Source organism: Notamacropus eugenii, chromosome 1 (genome assembly GCF_028372415.1).
Source record: "Notamacropus eugenii isolate mMacEug1 chromosome 1, mMacEug1.pri_v2, whole genome shotgun sequence".
NCBI lineage: Eukaryota > Metazoa > Chordata > Mammalia > Diprotodontia > Macropodidae > Notamacropus > Notamacropus eugenii.
In genome coordinates this window covers 58,851,048-58,865,281 of record NC_092872.1, presented here as the reverse complement: position 1 = coordinate 58,865,281, position 14,234 = coordinate 58,851,048, and the positions used below count along the sequence as shown (strand labels likewise).

Below are 14,234 nucleotides of genomic sequence, written 5' to 3'. Positions count from 1 at the left end.
GTAATGTTTAACAATCACTGCCATACAATTGCGATTTTATCCCTCCCCACCTACTCCCCACTACCCCCCTCCCTCCCCACGACTGCATACAATTCTGTATAGATTCTACATATACTTTCCTATTGAGTATATTTTCACTATAGTCATGCTATGTAGTCAGACTAGGATAAATGAAAGAAATCGTATAACAAATCAGAACATGATACACAAACACATACACATACACAAACATGATCTGCTACAATATGTGAGTGACTTCCATATTTCTCTCTCTGAGTGTGGCAGGCATTTTGCCTTGAGATCCTCCATTGGGATTTTTTTTTTTTTTTGGTCAGAAGTTCTTGTGTTATTACAAAAATCTAAGTCTACCAGAAAAAACTCTCATACACTGTGGTTGTTGCTGTGCATGAATTTCTCCTGGTTCTGCTCCTTTCACTCAGCATCAGGTCATATAAGTCCTTCCAGGCCTCTCTGAAGTCTTCTTGTAATGACTTGTATTCTTGTAAATTCATAGGATATTTTTATAAATATTTGAATGGTTCAATGAATAGGTCGGAATTCCTCTAGAAATCCAGAGAAATAGTCAGTTGACCTTTCCTTCTGATCTCTTTGCTAACCTACTTGACCCTGAATTTGATTCTCTAGCAGAAAAGCTTTAGTTGGGGATGTGAATCTTAGGAATGACCCTCCATTATTTGCCTCCAAGGTGCCTGGATATTCCTTTGTACTTCAGGGCTCCAGATGAGGGAACTGTGTATAAGCAGTAAAAGGTAATTTAAGGGGCCTCAGAGGATCCTGTGTCCCAGGGGTCCAGGAATTGAAGCCACTTTGGGAATCATATTGGGCACTCTAAAGACACTTTCCTTCAACTCATTGAACATACTTCTTTTACAGATCTGGTGACTGATTTTGATTTCTCTCCATTTGATGACCATCTCCTTGCCACAGGCTCAGCAGACAGGACGGTGAGTGAGGGGATTGGGGAGCCCATAGGAGGTGTTAGGGTCCTTGTCCCAAAACATTCTCCCTGAGGATTCCTGAGCTTATAGTGGGACTATAACTGAGCAGCTAACCTGAACTTCTCCCCCACCTGTCCACATTCTAGGGACTTAGCTATCCACCCAGGGCCTGGGAGCCTTTCAAATTACCCTTAATGGAGAGAGAACTCATAAAAAACCCAAGTACATATCTTTAAAGTTTTGGACTAAATGGCTCTTCTTTTTCTTATGTATTCTGCCTCCATCGATGGGACCCCTTATGTATGCTATCCTTCTTCTTTTCTTTCCCTTTCCTCCCTCTACTTGAGTACTTCTTAGTCTTAGGTTGTTCTGTATGCTTGAAATAGGTTTCTAACTTTTCTTCTACCCTGCTATCTAAAACAGGCAAATGGTTTTTAAAAGTTTTATTAAATGTGACAGGATTTAGGCCCACTCATCTTGCTCATGGTTTCTGCGTGATTTTCCAGGGTTAGTTCTCATCAGTTTTTCTTCTCCCTTTAATTGGGAAATTGAAGGAAGTCCCATCTTCAGTATTCCTAAGCTCCCTTGAACCCAAACATATACTTTCACTTTACAGGGAGGGGGCTCAAGATGGTAGGTATTAAATGGTGGCCAGTCTGGCCCAAAAGGTTCAAATGAAATTCATTTCTCTCAGTGAGAACTCCAGGAAATTGTAGTATGTTCCCTGCCACCTGCAGACCAGCCAGATTGCATCTTACACAGAGATCTGATGAAAAGAATGAGGGTTCAGGGATTGCAGAAGGTAGAACCCCAACTCCTCAGTGCCTGTGGATGCCCTTACCTACTAGCAGTATCTGCCCCTGACCCATGGGACCAGAGCAAAGGCAATTGAGTGCCCTAAACAGGATTTGGAAATTGTGCCCTGTGTTACCCTCTAAAGGAAACTTGGAGTTATGCTCACGTAAGACATGCAACTTTAACTTGCTTCAACATAAATACTACATGTCATAGATAATGTAATTTTCTGGCAGTAAAATTATGTGCCTTTGTAAAGATTAATTTTTAAAATATCCCTTGTTTTGAACCTTAAGTGGCTTTTTTTCCTAGCCCAAGATTTGCATCAGGCCTGCAGATATCTCTGTCTTTCATGGAATATTAGCTCTGGAAGAGAGGTTCCTTAAAATTCCAACCTCTTCATTTTACAGATAGAGAAACTAAGGTTCAGAAGTTGTGACTTACCCAGAGTTACACAACAAGTAAATAGAAGAGCTTGGACTAGAACCCAGGGCTTCTGATCTTAGTTCAGTGTTCTTTTCACTATAATATAGTTGTTAAGTTGGAGAATTTGTAAGGAACTTGGGATCCTCAGACCAAATGGACAGGTCTTATGGCAGGAGAACTAGCTAGTTTGAAAGAACCCTGGAGTAGAAACTGTTTTCCTCCATTCAGCTTTACATGGACACCAGGGTTGGAAGGAGCAAAGACTGGCATGACATGAATGGAAGAAAAATCATCTTTTCCCATTTCTATTCTCCTTTATAAAATCTAACACCTGATGCTCATGAATATATTTGGTGTCATAGGTAAAACTGTGGCGACTACCTGCTGCTGGACAGAACCTGCCCTCTGCCCCTGGAGTGGTGCTGGGCCCGGAGAATTTCCAGGTGGATGTCCTGAAGTTCCACCCTACTTCAGATACTGTGCTGGTGAGCGCCTCCAACAAGGCTGTGAAAGTCTGGGATTTAGCCCTGCAGCATACCTTGACTGGTAGGTATCCAAAGTTGGTCAGACTACCCAAAATGCCTCAAACTGAATGGTAGTGTGTGGGATGGCTCAGGTCCCTATATAAATCAATTACTCAGAGGCCTCTCAAGTGATGACAGAAAAGAGATTTATTCTATTCTCGAGAAGTGAGGCTAACCTGTAGGAGTAGGAAAGCCCAAGACAAAGAAAAGGGCAGTGATTTATATAGACCCTAACGCAAGTCCCTCCTCCCCCCACTGACCATTATCCTCATTAGCTGAGAATATGATCTTACATTCTAGACATGAAATCTAACCAATCCTTTTTGAAATGAAGACATCGAGGAATTATGTGAGTTTTGTCCAATCATTGAGACCCTAATACACTACACAGTTTTATATCCTTATATGGAACTATTCTATTCTAAAAATATTGTAACCTTGAGCCTTTAGGCCTTACCTCACCCCTGGGAGAAGAATTACAATCTGAGAAGTCTTTACTAAACCTATCCCACTCAATCCCTCCTCTTATTTATTAACCTGAAGACTTCTCACGGATATTTCAACCACAGTTCTGTAACATGATCTCACACTGTCTATTAATCTCATCCCAATCAGGATCATTCCTGTCTTTTTGTCTCCCAAGGTGCCCATCCTTCCTTCTTTAGTATCATCAACTGAATGGCTCCTTCGGTCCTCTCTTCTACTCTAGCAAGTTTTAGGAGAGAATTTCTAACTATTTTAGTAATAAGTGAAATCAAACAAGGTAAACAAATAGGAAGTAATATGATACCACTAATTGCTATGATGCCAAACCACAGTAATCTCTTCCACCAGCTCCCTTCAAAACAGGACCACCAAGACGTATTGAAAAGGGAGTTCCAAGTTTGTACAGGAACATGAGCAACCTTCCTGATATTTTTGGTGATCTCTTTCGCTATTCTTCCATTATCATCAATTTTTAAGCAACATGTAGATAAATTGAGTTTCCCACAAACTCCTCCTTCTGCAAGTAAATAAGCTAAGATTAATCTGTGTTGCGGTACTGCTTCCCTAGTTTGTGTGGCTTGATCAGCCAAAAAGTCCAAAGCCTTTGCTGTTTTGATTGCTTATAATTTCAACTACTGCTTGGAGTCTGATTAATATATTTAATAGATATATCCGGGCCTAATGGTCCCTCTTTCATGATCTCTGACTTACCCTTCCATTGTTGTTGTTTCCTCTTCCATATACAATGTTGATAATTCTCCCCAGTTCTATTGATTACACTCCAGAAAACATCATCCTATGTGTTCCATTCTCCCACTTCCATACCCATTCTTTATATTCTGTGTTATTCTTAGTACTATTCATATATATATATAACTCCACAAATAGTCATGGTCGTGACCCCCTTCACATGGTTTTCTGGGATCAGAGGGGTTGTAAAACTTATACCCACAACTTCTGTGATATTCCCCTTTTGTTCTCTCCTCTTATGAAGAGGATGGGAAAAATGAATGGGTACAGGGAATCACCCTACCATCTGAACAGGTAATACCATTCTGATCCCATCTGTTTGCATACTGGGCACAATCAATACGAGCCAGGGTTTCTGGCCTTCGTGTGAATGTCCATTTACAATTACTTCCTCCCAGCCATGTCTCCTGCAATTCAGGTCCTGTTTGGTTTAAACAATGTTCACCTGGAACTGATTCGGACAAAGACCATTGGTGTTTCTCTTGGCTTATCCAGAATCTTGTTCCATCATGTACTACAGATCTATTACTTAAAATCTAGACTGAACTCAGCAGTACTGCTACCCATGGCCATTGGCTTAACCGCTGAGGTCCCCCACAAATCCAATAATCGGATACCTCAGAGGTGTCCGCAATGGTCTGAATTAGAGCCAGGAAACTATTTTCAAGAGTGGGGTTGATAACTGGGGCCTGGTGTCCCAGCAGTGGGAACAGGATCATGCCTAAAAGGGACATTCCCAGGGTATTACATTTTGGTTGCATTGTTCCCACGGTTTGTCAAGTCCACACAGTCTTAATAGAAGAATCCTGTTTAGATATTGTGATAAATGGCTTAGGACAATTGCTGAACAGAGAATCCTGTTAAGAACAAACAATAATAATCCTAGTATAGTTCCCCAAATAACAAAACTTAAAATGAATTTATATATATATGCCTCATTAGCTATCCCTTTCCAAATTCTGTGTGTTCTCACACACGCTTCAAATGGAGCTTTTAATACTGACAAAGTGTGTCTCCCAAGCATGAAGCTTGAGAGTTTAATAACTAATAGCAATAATTATAAATGACAGTAAACAACTTTAAAATTTTTAAATGCAATAACCTTCCATAACTTTGTCTACTGGCTTCCCAATCATGCTAAACGTTTTCTGAATTGGGATGGGGGAATAGATAGTTCAAGGTTCAATATTCCTCCCCTCCTCTTATTTATTACTGTTTCCACACCTAAATCCAATCAATAAATACCTCTTCACATTCTTTCTCTTATGAATCCTCCCCTTCATCTATCTCCCTTTTATATGAATATGGGAAGGAAGCAAAGTTGACTGACACATTAGCAAATTACAGGGGGGGGCAGTCCCCTTGTCATAAGTACAGATACAGAAATTTAAATTAATGAACTGTCCATTTAGAGGTTCCATCTCCTACAGCAGTCTGGGGAGAAGTATCATCTTATGCAATTTTCTGATCTGGATGCTCCTTCAAACAGTCGTCAGCACAGCATCTCAGCATCTTCTCTTCATCTTCTTGTAGAAATCCAGATGTCCACTCTCCTACAGAACTGAACTTAATACCATCTTAGATTACCATTCCTATCATTCTTACAAAAATCAAAATTGACACTTTGACAAATTGTCATTTAACAAAAAAAGAAAATTCACATTAAAATGCAGCTTCTACATTTCACAGTAAGTCATTATTCATTCCCTCATTAGGAAGATGAGATTTCACTAAGGAGTCAATACCAGGCTCCAGTACTTATATAAATACAAGAAATAATCATTTTTAACACAGTGCATATCACATCGTAAAACAATTCCAACTTCTGATCATGTGATGCTTCTTTTAAAGCATTTACAACATAGTCCACAAACCATTTTTCATTTAACATTAACCAACTAGGACAGAATAATAACTATGCATGTTAGTCTCACAAGCCCTTGACCTAATCATCTCCACACTATTACTAAGAATTAGAGGACCCTAACTTGTTGTTGGTCTAAAGTCCTAAACCTGTTAGCTCAATTTTAGACTTAACCTCAGATGTTCCCCTACCAACAATCTATTATTCAAAGGATCTGGTATTATTACTTACAAAACTTCTGATTTTAGGAATTTGCCACTAAGAGTAGGGACATTGCAGGGAAACAACATCTCCCTTACTTCATGTCAGTTCCAGGCAGGAGTAGATAGTCAACTGGCATTCAGCCAGGCTTAAAGTCTACCAGGTGTCAGTGGGGAAATTGAGTCAGGAGAATCCTACCTCAGCTCAGGCTGAACAGCCGCTCTCCCAGCCTTCCCATGAGATCACCTTTTTGCAGTTCATACCAGCATCTCACAGGCTTACTGGCATCATGGATCAGTGGCTCAGACCACCTCTCTTGCTATCCACACCTGGAGTTAGACTCAGAAGAACAGTCAGTTAATAGTCCCACAAAAATCTTAAAATAGCAAGCTCCAATAATCAGTTTCAAACATTACTAATTTCACATTGGCCAAGGAACATCTTTTGAAGCAAGTCTTAAGTAGCTTACATGCCTTTCTATACATGTTCTAGTTCCTGATTGAATAACAATCATGTCATTGCTCTAATAGATTTATATCTGTTTCCCAAACTACTTTATCCCTTTCTAACCCTGCTCAATCTAAAAGAATGAGCTAAACATGTGATAAGTTCAAACACTAACTTGAATTTTTATGTTTATGTAATGAATTCATATCAAAACAATCATTTAACTTTCAATGCCAAATATTACCAGAGGCTACCTACCTCTAAGAAAATTAGACTGAAATTCTTTTTCTCAAACTGAAGATGTCTCTGATTTAGTCTCAGTAATTAATTCAGTTAATTGTTTTAATACTAATTGCTTTTACATCATTTTGTAACCTGTAAAGATCTCATTCCAAGTTGGGACCTTTGTCCATTACCCCAAAAGAGTATTAGTCCCATTTGTCTAAAGGCCCTGGAAAACCTCATCTTGAAAACTCCTTGGTTTTTTTTCCATGTGAACCGGCTCTCCTAAGGTCCACTTTATCACTATGCCCAAGTCTATTCTGCTTCCCACTCTTAATTCTATCAGTCCAAATCTCCAGTTCACTGGCCACTCCCATCAAGACCATTCCTGGAGCTCCCAGACCACCTGCCCCCCCCCCCCTTTTTTGTAAGGGATTCCTTTCCCTTAATCCCCCTGTAAATAAAAGACAATTACAGTTAACTTTAAATCCCAATTTTGTTCTATGTAACAATGATACAATATCTATTTATTCCCATTAGATTTAGAAAGAATGTTCCCAGGGATTTTATTTACCTCTTAGATCTTAAATTTGCCCTAAAGAGCCAATCACTGAAGATCATTTCTTACACATTTTCAAATTCTCACCAAAGCAAGTTCTATATACAATCTTCTCAGCTTCTGGGTCTGTACTTGTTACTAGCCTGAGGACTGCTTCTTTCCCCACATATACACACAGTGTACCAGCTTTAGGTTTTAGCATTAGAATTACAAATGGCAAACATAATTTTCATAAGTGATAACAAATTGCTTCAGCTATGAACCCAAACAATAAATTTCAGATGACACCAATTGCATTTTCATATCCTATTAGAGAAGCTAAATTCTTCCCACTTTTGTAACTTACAAATACAAATTGGATAGGTAGGCCTTCCAAAAACCCATACGAAAGATTTTACAAAGTATTTCTTAATACAACAAATATTTCCTCTCTTATGAACAGTTTACAATTTATCACAATCCCCTTGAAACTAATTGACAAATCACAAGAAAAGACCTAAACCCAAAGCCTTTTCACATTTGCCCATAAACTTTCTTTTACAAACATAACTTTAGAGTAAATGCTTGATTCATGGCAAAAACAATTTTAGCTAAAATTTCCTTTTCAACAGCAGAAATAAACTTTTAACATAATACATCCTCAGATGGAACAGGCTTGAAAATCACACCCATATATATATATATATATATATATATATATATATATATATATATATATATATATATACACGTACATTTTTAAAGTGTTCTCATTTTCTTAATAAGAATGCTACAACAAGGAAACAATTCATAACAGCTCTTTTTAACCAATTCATTAATTAACTTAATGCAATTTCTAATACAATATTTAGATGGATTACCTAAAAATTTAAACTTATTTAAGTTTACTTAAAAACTTAAAAGAAGCCATTAACCTATTCAGCTCTTTTTTTTTGTATAACAAATATAAGTTTCAAATGATCAAATTTCTATTACATCTTTTTAAAACCCCAATCTATATGTAATAAATTACAAAATTTAGAACTGTGTAACAGTTACATTAGATTAATGTTGCATCTAACAAATACCCATCCTTTTGTTACTGGATCTAACATTTTTGGCAGAAATGCTACTGGGTGTCTCTGCCCTCCTCTTATTTGTGCCGGGATTCCCAAGGCCACTCCTTTCTGGCCCTCCCACTCTGCAAAGAAAAGCCTAAACTTATTATCTTTTTACTTTAAATACATTGTCTGGCATCAAATATATATTGATCTAATTAAACCTAAATCCAAAACTCTCAGCTCTAAGTTGCTTACTTGAGATTTTTTTTACTTTCTAATCTTCTGCTTACTTCTACCAAACTTTAATAAATTCTAACCTATCTGAAACATTAAATTAAGAATGACACATTTCACCTATTCACAATTCCAAATACGACCAGAATGAATTCACTTAACTTTCTGTTATTTCCCATTACACTAAAATTTCTTCTTTTGGGTGAGGCAGGAAATGGTTAAATGGTTGCCAGCATGCCTCTTAGGTCTGAGGGAAAAAGATTTTTTTTTTTTTTTCCTTTCTCTCCCTCCTTGTCCCTCCGCCCCTCTGAAACTAGTCTGGAGGGGTTGAAGAAAGGGAGTAACAGGAATTTCAAGGACAGTTCAGCTCAGCCTTTCTACTCCTGCTGGCTGGCTGGCTAAATGTATAACCTTATCAGATGAAAACAGAGACACACAGACTTTCATTCACACAGAAATACCAACACAACATATACAGACAAAACATTTAACAGAATAGAATAGTACATATAGGTTTAAATTTTTGTCAAACCCAATCCTCGGAGGAACCATATTTGGGCCAGATTGTGCCTCCTCCTCTGATGTCTTTTCACCCCATATGAAACAACAATACTTAATCATCATCTTCTACATTCTTTTCTCTATAATTTGGTAATTCATGCCAATTTTGTAATCGGTTTCCCAAGGGACTATTTACCGGTATTTCTTCCTGACTCCACTCCGAAGCTCTATTCTTGGACTGCTTTTGTCCCATTTTGGACAAGGGTTGTCGCCAACACCTCCGAGTCTGAGACTCAACGAATTATGCTAGCTTCCTTGCTAGCTCTCCTGCTACCTTCTTTGGTCGAGGGTTGTCACCAACACCTCCAAGTCTAAGACTCAACGAATTATGCTAGCTTCCTTGCTAGCTCTCTTGCCAGCTCTCAGGTGAGGGTCGCCTGTCACCAGCAGTCACCCAGCAAACGTTTTTTGGGGGGCCCTTCACCCTGGGGTCCCGCAGTCCACTAATTTGGTTGGGAATCGTCACCTTCTCCCCAAGTCTATCTAAGACTCAACGAATTGACCCCCAGGCTCCCCCTGCGCTTACCGCTGGGTCGTGTATGCATACAAGTTGCCTGACTGCAAACTTCAACACCAACCGGTTGGCATTTTTACACACTTTGCAGCTTCAGAGTCTTTGGAGTCCTTATCTCTATTCTTTTCTGTCCTCACTGAGTTCCTCTACTTCCAGTCGTTACCTTGCAGAGAGGGAGGACCGGCAGCCCTTTTCAAAGACTGAGGAGGGGGGAAGGCCTCCCCCACGGGCGCGCCTGTCTTTTGACTGAGCTGTCAGCCGTCTCTCAGAAAGGTCACAGATCCCGGGTGAGCCCCCAAACTGTGTGGGATGGCTCAGGTCCCTACATAAATCAATTACTCAGAGGCCTCTCAAAGTGATGACAGAAAAGAAATTTATTCTATTCTCGAGAAATGGGGCTAACCTGTAGGAGTAGGAAAGCCCAAGACAAAGAAAAGGGCAGTGATTTATATAGACCCTAACGCAAGTCCCTCCTCCCCCCACTGACCATTATCCTCATTAGCTGAGAATATGATCTTACATTCTAGACATGAAATCTAACCAATCCTTTTTGAAATGAAGACATCGAGGAATTATGTGAGTTTTGTCCAATCATTGAGACCCTAATACACTACACAGTTTTATATTCTTATATGGAACTATTCTATTCTAAAAATATTGTAACCTTGAGCCTTTAGGCCTTACCTCACCCCTGGGAGAAGAATTACAATCTGAGAAGTCTTCACTAAACCTATCCCACTCAGTAGGTACCATGGAAATAATATGTCTGATGATCCTTGAGTTATCTGAATTGCTTCCTTCTCCTTTCTTCCCCAAAACTCTTTTATCCACTTTCCAGTACAGATCTGGAGTACTGGACAGAGTTGTAAACTTGGAGCCAGAAGAAACCTTGGCTTGAATTTTTTCTTTTCTTTAAATTCTGACACTAAGATTTTCAAGCTGTGACGCAGGGCAAACAATTTAACCTTGGAGCCTCAGCTTTCTTATTTGTAAAGTGGGGATAATCATGTGGTCACAGTCTGTCTCAGAGAGCTGTTGAGGAGCAAAGGGAATAAGGAATGTAAAATTCTCTGAAAACCTTAAATCTCTATGGAAACATGATTATGAAAAGTTATTCCAGAATGTCACATACCCCAGAGCAACGGCGGCATTCACTGGTGGCAGGAATCTTGAGCCTTATTCTCAGTGGTACCAACTAAGTAATGACAAGAACATACCACTTTATTTCTCTGAAAATTAAATGGGACAGGTGACCTGTAAAGCCCCTGTCAATCCTTATATCTCCAGGCCTCTTCAAGCTCTGAAATTCTCTGATCCTCGTCCTGATCCCTGAGTTGCCCCAGGTTGCCTTGAAGTTTCCATGGCCACCTTGAAAGCCACACATACAGTACTCCGTAGGTCCCTTGTAGGAGGCATATACGTGGGAAGGAAATCTCTGTTAACCAAAAGCAAGCATTCATTGATTCCCCTTCAAGACTAGACCACAGGATGACTTTCTCTGCCCTCAGAAGCCTTACAGTCCAGTGTTGGCAAAACTAGTCATAGTAGATAGTTAAAACAGTACATGGTAGTTGTGATGAGGTGTCAGGACTGTGATGGGAAGGGCCGAGTCAACTTGTTCTCTTTGTCCCAGAGCATAGAGTGGGAGAGCAAAGAAGCCTTAATTTAGGCTTGAGATCTGCCTGGAAGTGGAAGGGGTCACCAGAGAGGTGGGCTGGGGGGTTTGTGGGGAGAGTCAGGGGGTTTTTGGTGTATGACCACCGAGTTCCCTTCAAGTTCTCAAATTCTGTGAATTCAGAAAAGGGAGAAATAGTGTTGTGGACTGGATAAGTTGGAGAAAGCTTCAGGAAGGAGGTGGGATAGCTAGGATTTAGATATGTAGAGAGGTGGATGCTGAGCTTCCAAAAAAGGAAAGGGGTAAAAGACTGGGAGTCAGGCATTAGTGAGACTTTTTCCAGAGATAGTGGGATAGAGGCTGAACAAGGGTAGAGAGGAAATTTATAGTATGTTTGGTACGTTGATGCTTAACAGATATTTAATTAACTTGTATAAGATTGGTAAGAATGAGACCAGATTACAGAGTCTTGAATGACAAGCTAAATTACTTAGATTTGAGGTTTAAAGGTTTTCATTCAAGGTTTTCTAAGCAGGAGAGTTTTATGATGAAAGGAGTGGTTCAAGAATGATGATTCTGTAGTACAGGTGGAGCCGACACCTGTTTTTTTTCTCTTGTAAAGGGAAAAATTCCTAGGGTGGGGATATAATAGTTCATATTTCAATAACATGTTATAGTTTAATATTCCCATTATACAGATGAGGAAACTGAGGCTTTGAGGGATAAAGTGACTTGCCCAAAAGTTACGCCCCTAATAAATGATGGTTTCTGACTCCATATCAAAATTTGCTGACTTCCAGTTCATTACTCTTTCCATAATATCATGACTACTTCTCTGGAAGGCCCCAACTACTGTCCAGCAGCTTCTGTAAGAGCTTCAGGTTGCCATGAATCTCTTGAGAAAACCCCCATTTGCTCCAATTTCTTCTAGTGACTGAGTACCTCTGTAATGTAGACTCTTTATGTTTTTTCTACTCCTTCCTAGAGCTGGACACCCACAGTGACCAGGTTCAGAGCGTGGCCTGGAGCTCTGATGGTGTTCTCCTGGGCACATCTTGTAAGGTAAGTGGACTACAGGGTTGAGGGGATCTCTGGGAGCTGTGTCTGTGGACTGCCATTCAGCTTGGCAAAGGGATGGGATGGGCATCTAGTAACTTAGGCTGAGCTTTATGCATTCTTAGACATTTCACAGCCTGGGTGTAGCAGAAGTGAGAAGAGTTCTCAGAGCCAAGAACCCAGGGATCCGGTCCCTTATCTTTAGGGACATATAGGGATAGCTCTGATGGGAACCTTCCTGCTGGTCTTTCCAGCTCTCAGGCTGGTCCAATGAATGTCCCAGTGAGTTTTCCCCTAGTGCCCTCATTTTTAATTTTAATTTTATTTTTTCTGCTTAATAGTGTATTATTTTTTTCCAATTACATATAAAGATAGTTTTCAACGTTCACTTTTATAAGATAATGATTTCCAAGTTTTCCTCCTTCTTCCCTCCCAGCAAGCAATCTGATATAGGTTATACATGGACAGTCATGTTAACCATGTTTCCACATTAGTCATATTGTGAAAGAATTCAGAAAAAAAGAAGGGAAAAGCCATGAGAAAGAAAAAAAACAACAACAAAAGTGAAAATAGTGTGCTTCATTCTGTATCCAGACTGCATGGTTCTCTCTCTGGACGTGGAGAGCATTTTCCATCATGAGTCTTTTAGAACTGTCTTGGATCATTGTATTGCTAAGAAAAGCTAAGTATATCATAGTTAATCATTGCACAGTGTTACTGTTCCAGTGTTCTCCTGGTTCTGCTCACTTCACTCAGCATTGGTGGTTCATTTAAGTCTTTCCAGGTTTTTCTGAAATCAACCTGCTCATCATTCCTTTTTTTTTTTTAACCTCTTCTGGAGCATTTATTGTCATGTTTGGTTTTTTTTTAATAATTAATTTATTTTTAGTTTTCAGTATTTACTTCCACAAGATTTTGAGCTTTTAATTTTCTCCCCTTTCCCAAGACAGCATTCAGTCTCATATAGGTTCTATTTAAACATTCATATTAAACATATTTTCACATTAGTCATGAAGTAAAGAAGAATTAGAACTAATGGGAGGAACCACTAGGAGGAAGAAATAAAACAAAGCAACAACAAAAAAAGGAGAGCAAATAGTCTGCTTCCATCAGCATTCAGACTCCAAAGAGTTGTCTTAGATCCCTGCATTGCTGAGAAGAGCTAAGACTATCAAACTCATTGCACAGTGTGGCTGTTACTGTGTACGGTGTGCTCCTGGTTCTATTTACTTCACTCAGCATCAGTTCATATAAGTCTTTCCAGGTTTTTCTGAAGTCTCTCTGCTCATCACTTACTATAGCACAATAATATTCCATTACATTCGTATACCACAACTTGTTCAGCCATTCCCCAGTTGATGGGCATCCCCTCAATTTCCAATTCTTTGCCACCACAAAAAGAGCTGCTATAAGTAGCTTTGTACATGTGGGTCCTTTTCCCAGTTTTATGATCTCTTTGGAAACAGACCTGGAAGTGGTATTGCTGGATCAAAGGATGTGCAGTTTTATAACCCTTTGGGCATAATTCCAAATTGCTCTCCAGAATGGTTGGATTAGCTCACAGCTCCACTAACAATGAATTAGTGTCCCAGTTTTCCCACATCTTCTCCAACTTTTATCATTTTCCTGTTTTGCCATGTACCTCAGAGTTGTTTTGATTTGTATTTCTTTAATCAGTATTGATTTAGAGCTTTTTTCTATGACTATAGATAGCTTTAATTTCTTCCTCTGAAAACTGCCTGTTCATATACTTTGACCATTTATCAATTGGGGAATGACTTGTATTCTTATAAATTTGACTCTGTTCTCTATATATTTTAAAAATAAGACCTTTATCAGACACCAGCTATAAAAAGTGTTTCGGCTTTCTGCTTCCCTTCTAATCTTGGTTGCATTGATCTTGTTTGTGCAAGAACTCTTAAATTTAATGTAATCAAAACCATCCATTTTTCATTTCATAATGTTCTCTGTATCTTGTTTG

General features: G+C 39.2%; 1 protein-coding gene across 3 annotated transcripts in view; it reads left to right on the top strand.

Moving 5' to 3' along the window:
• CORO7 (coronin 7) overlaps nucleotides 1–14,234 on the top strand; it is a 125,771-nt gene that overhangs the window by 24,539 nt on the left and 86,998 nt on the right. For all 3 annotated transcript variants that reach the window (XM_072603376.1, XM_072603370.1, XM_072603361.1), the window contains 3 exons: nucleotides 895–965; nucleotides 2,543–2,726; nucleotides 12,183–12,259. In XM_072603376.1, coding sequence (XP_072459477.1) covers nucleotides 895–965; nucleotides 2,543–2,726; nucleotides 12,183–12,259 — 332 coding nt within the window. The remainder of the gene's footprint in view (nucleotides 1–894; nucleotides 966–2,542; nucleotides 2,727–12,182; nucleotides 12,260–14,234) is intronic.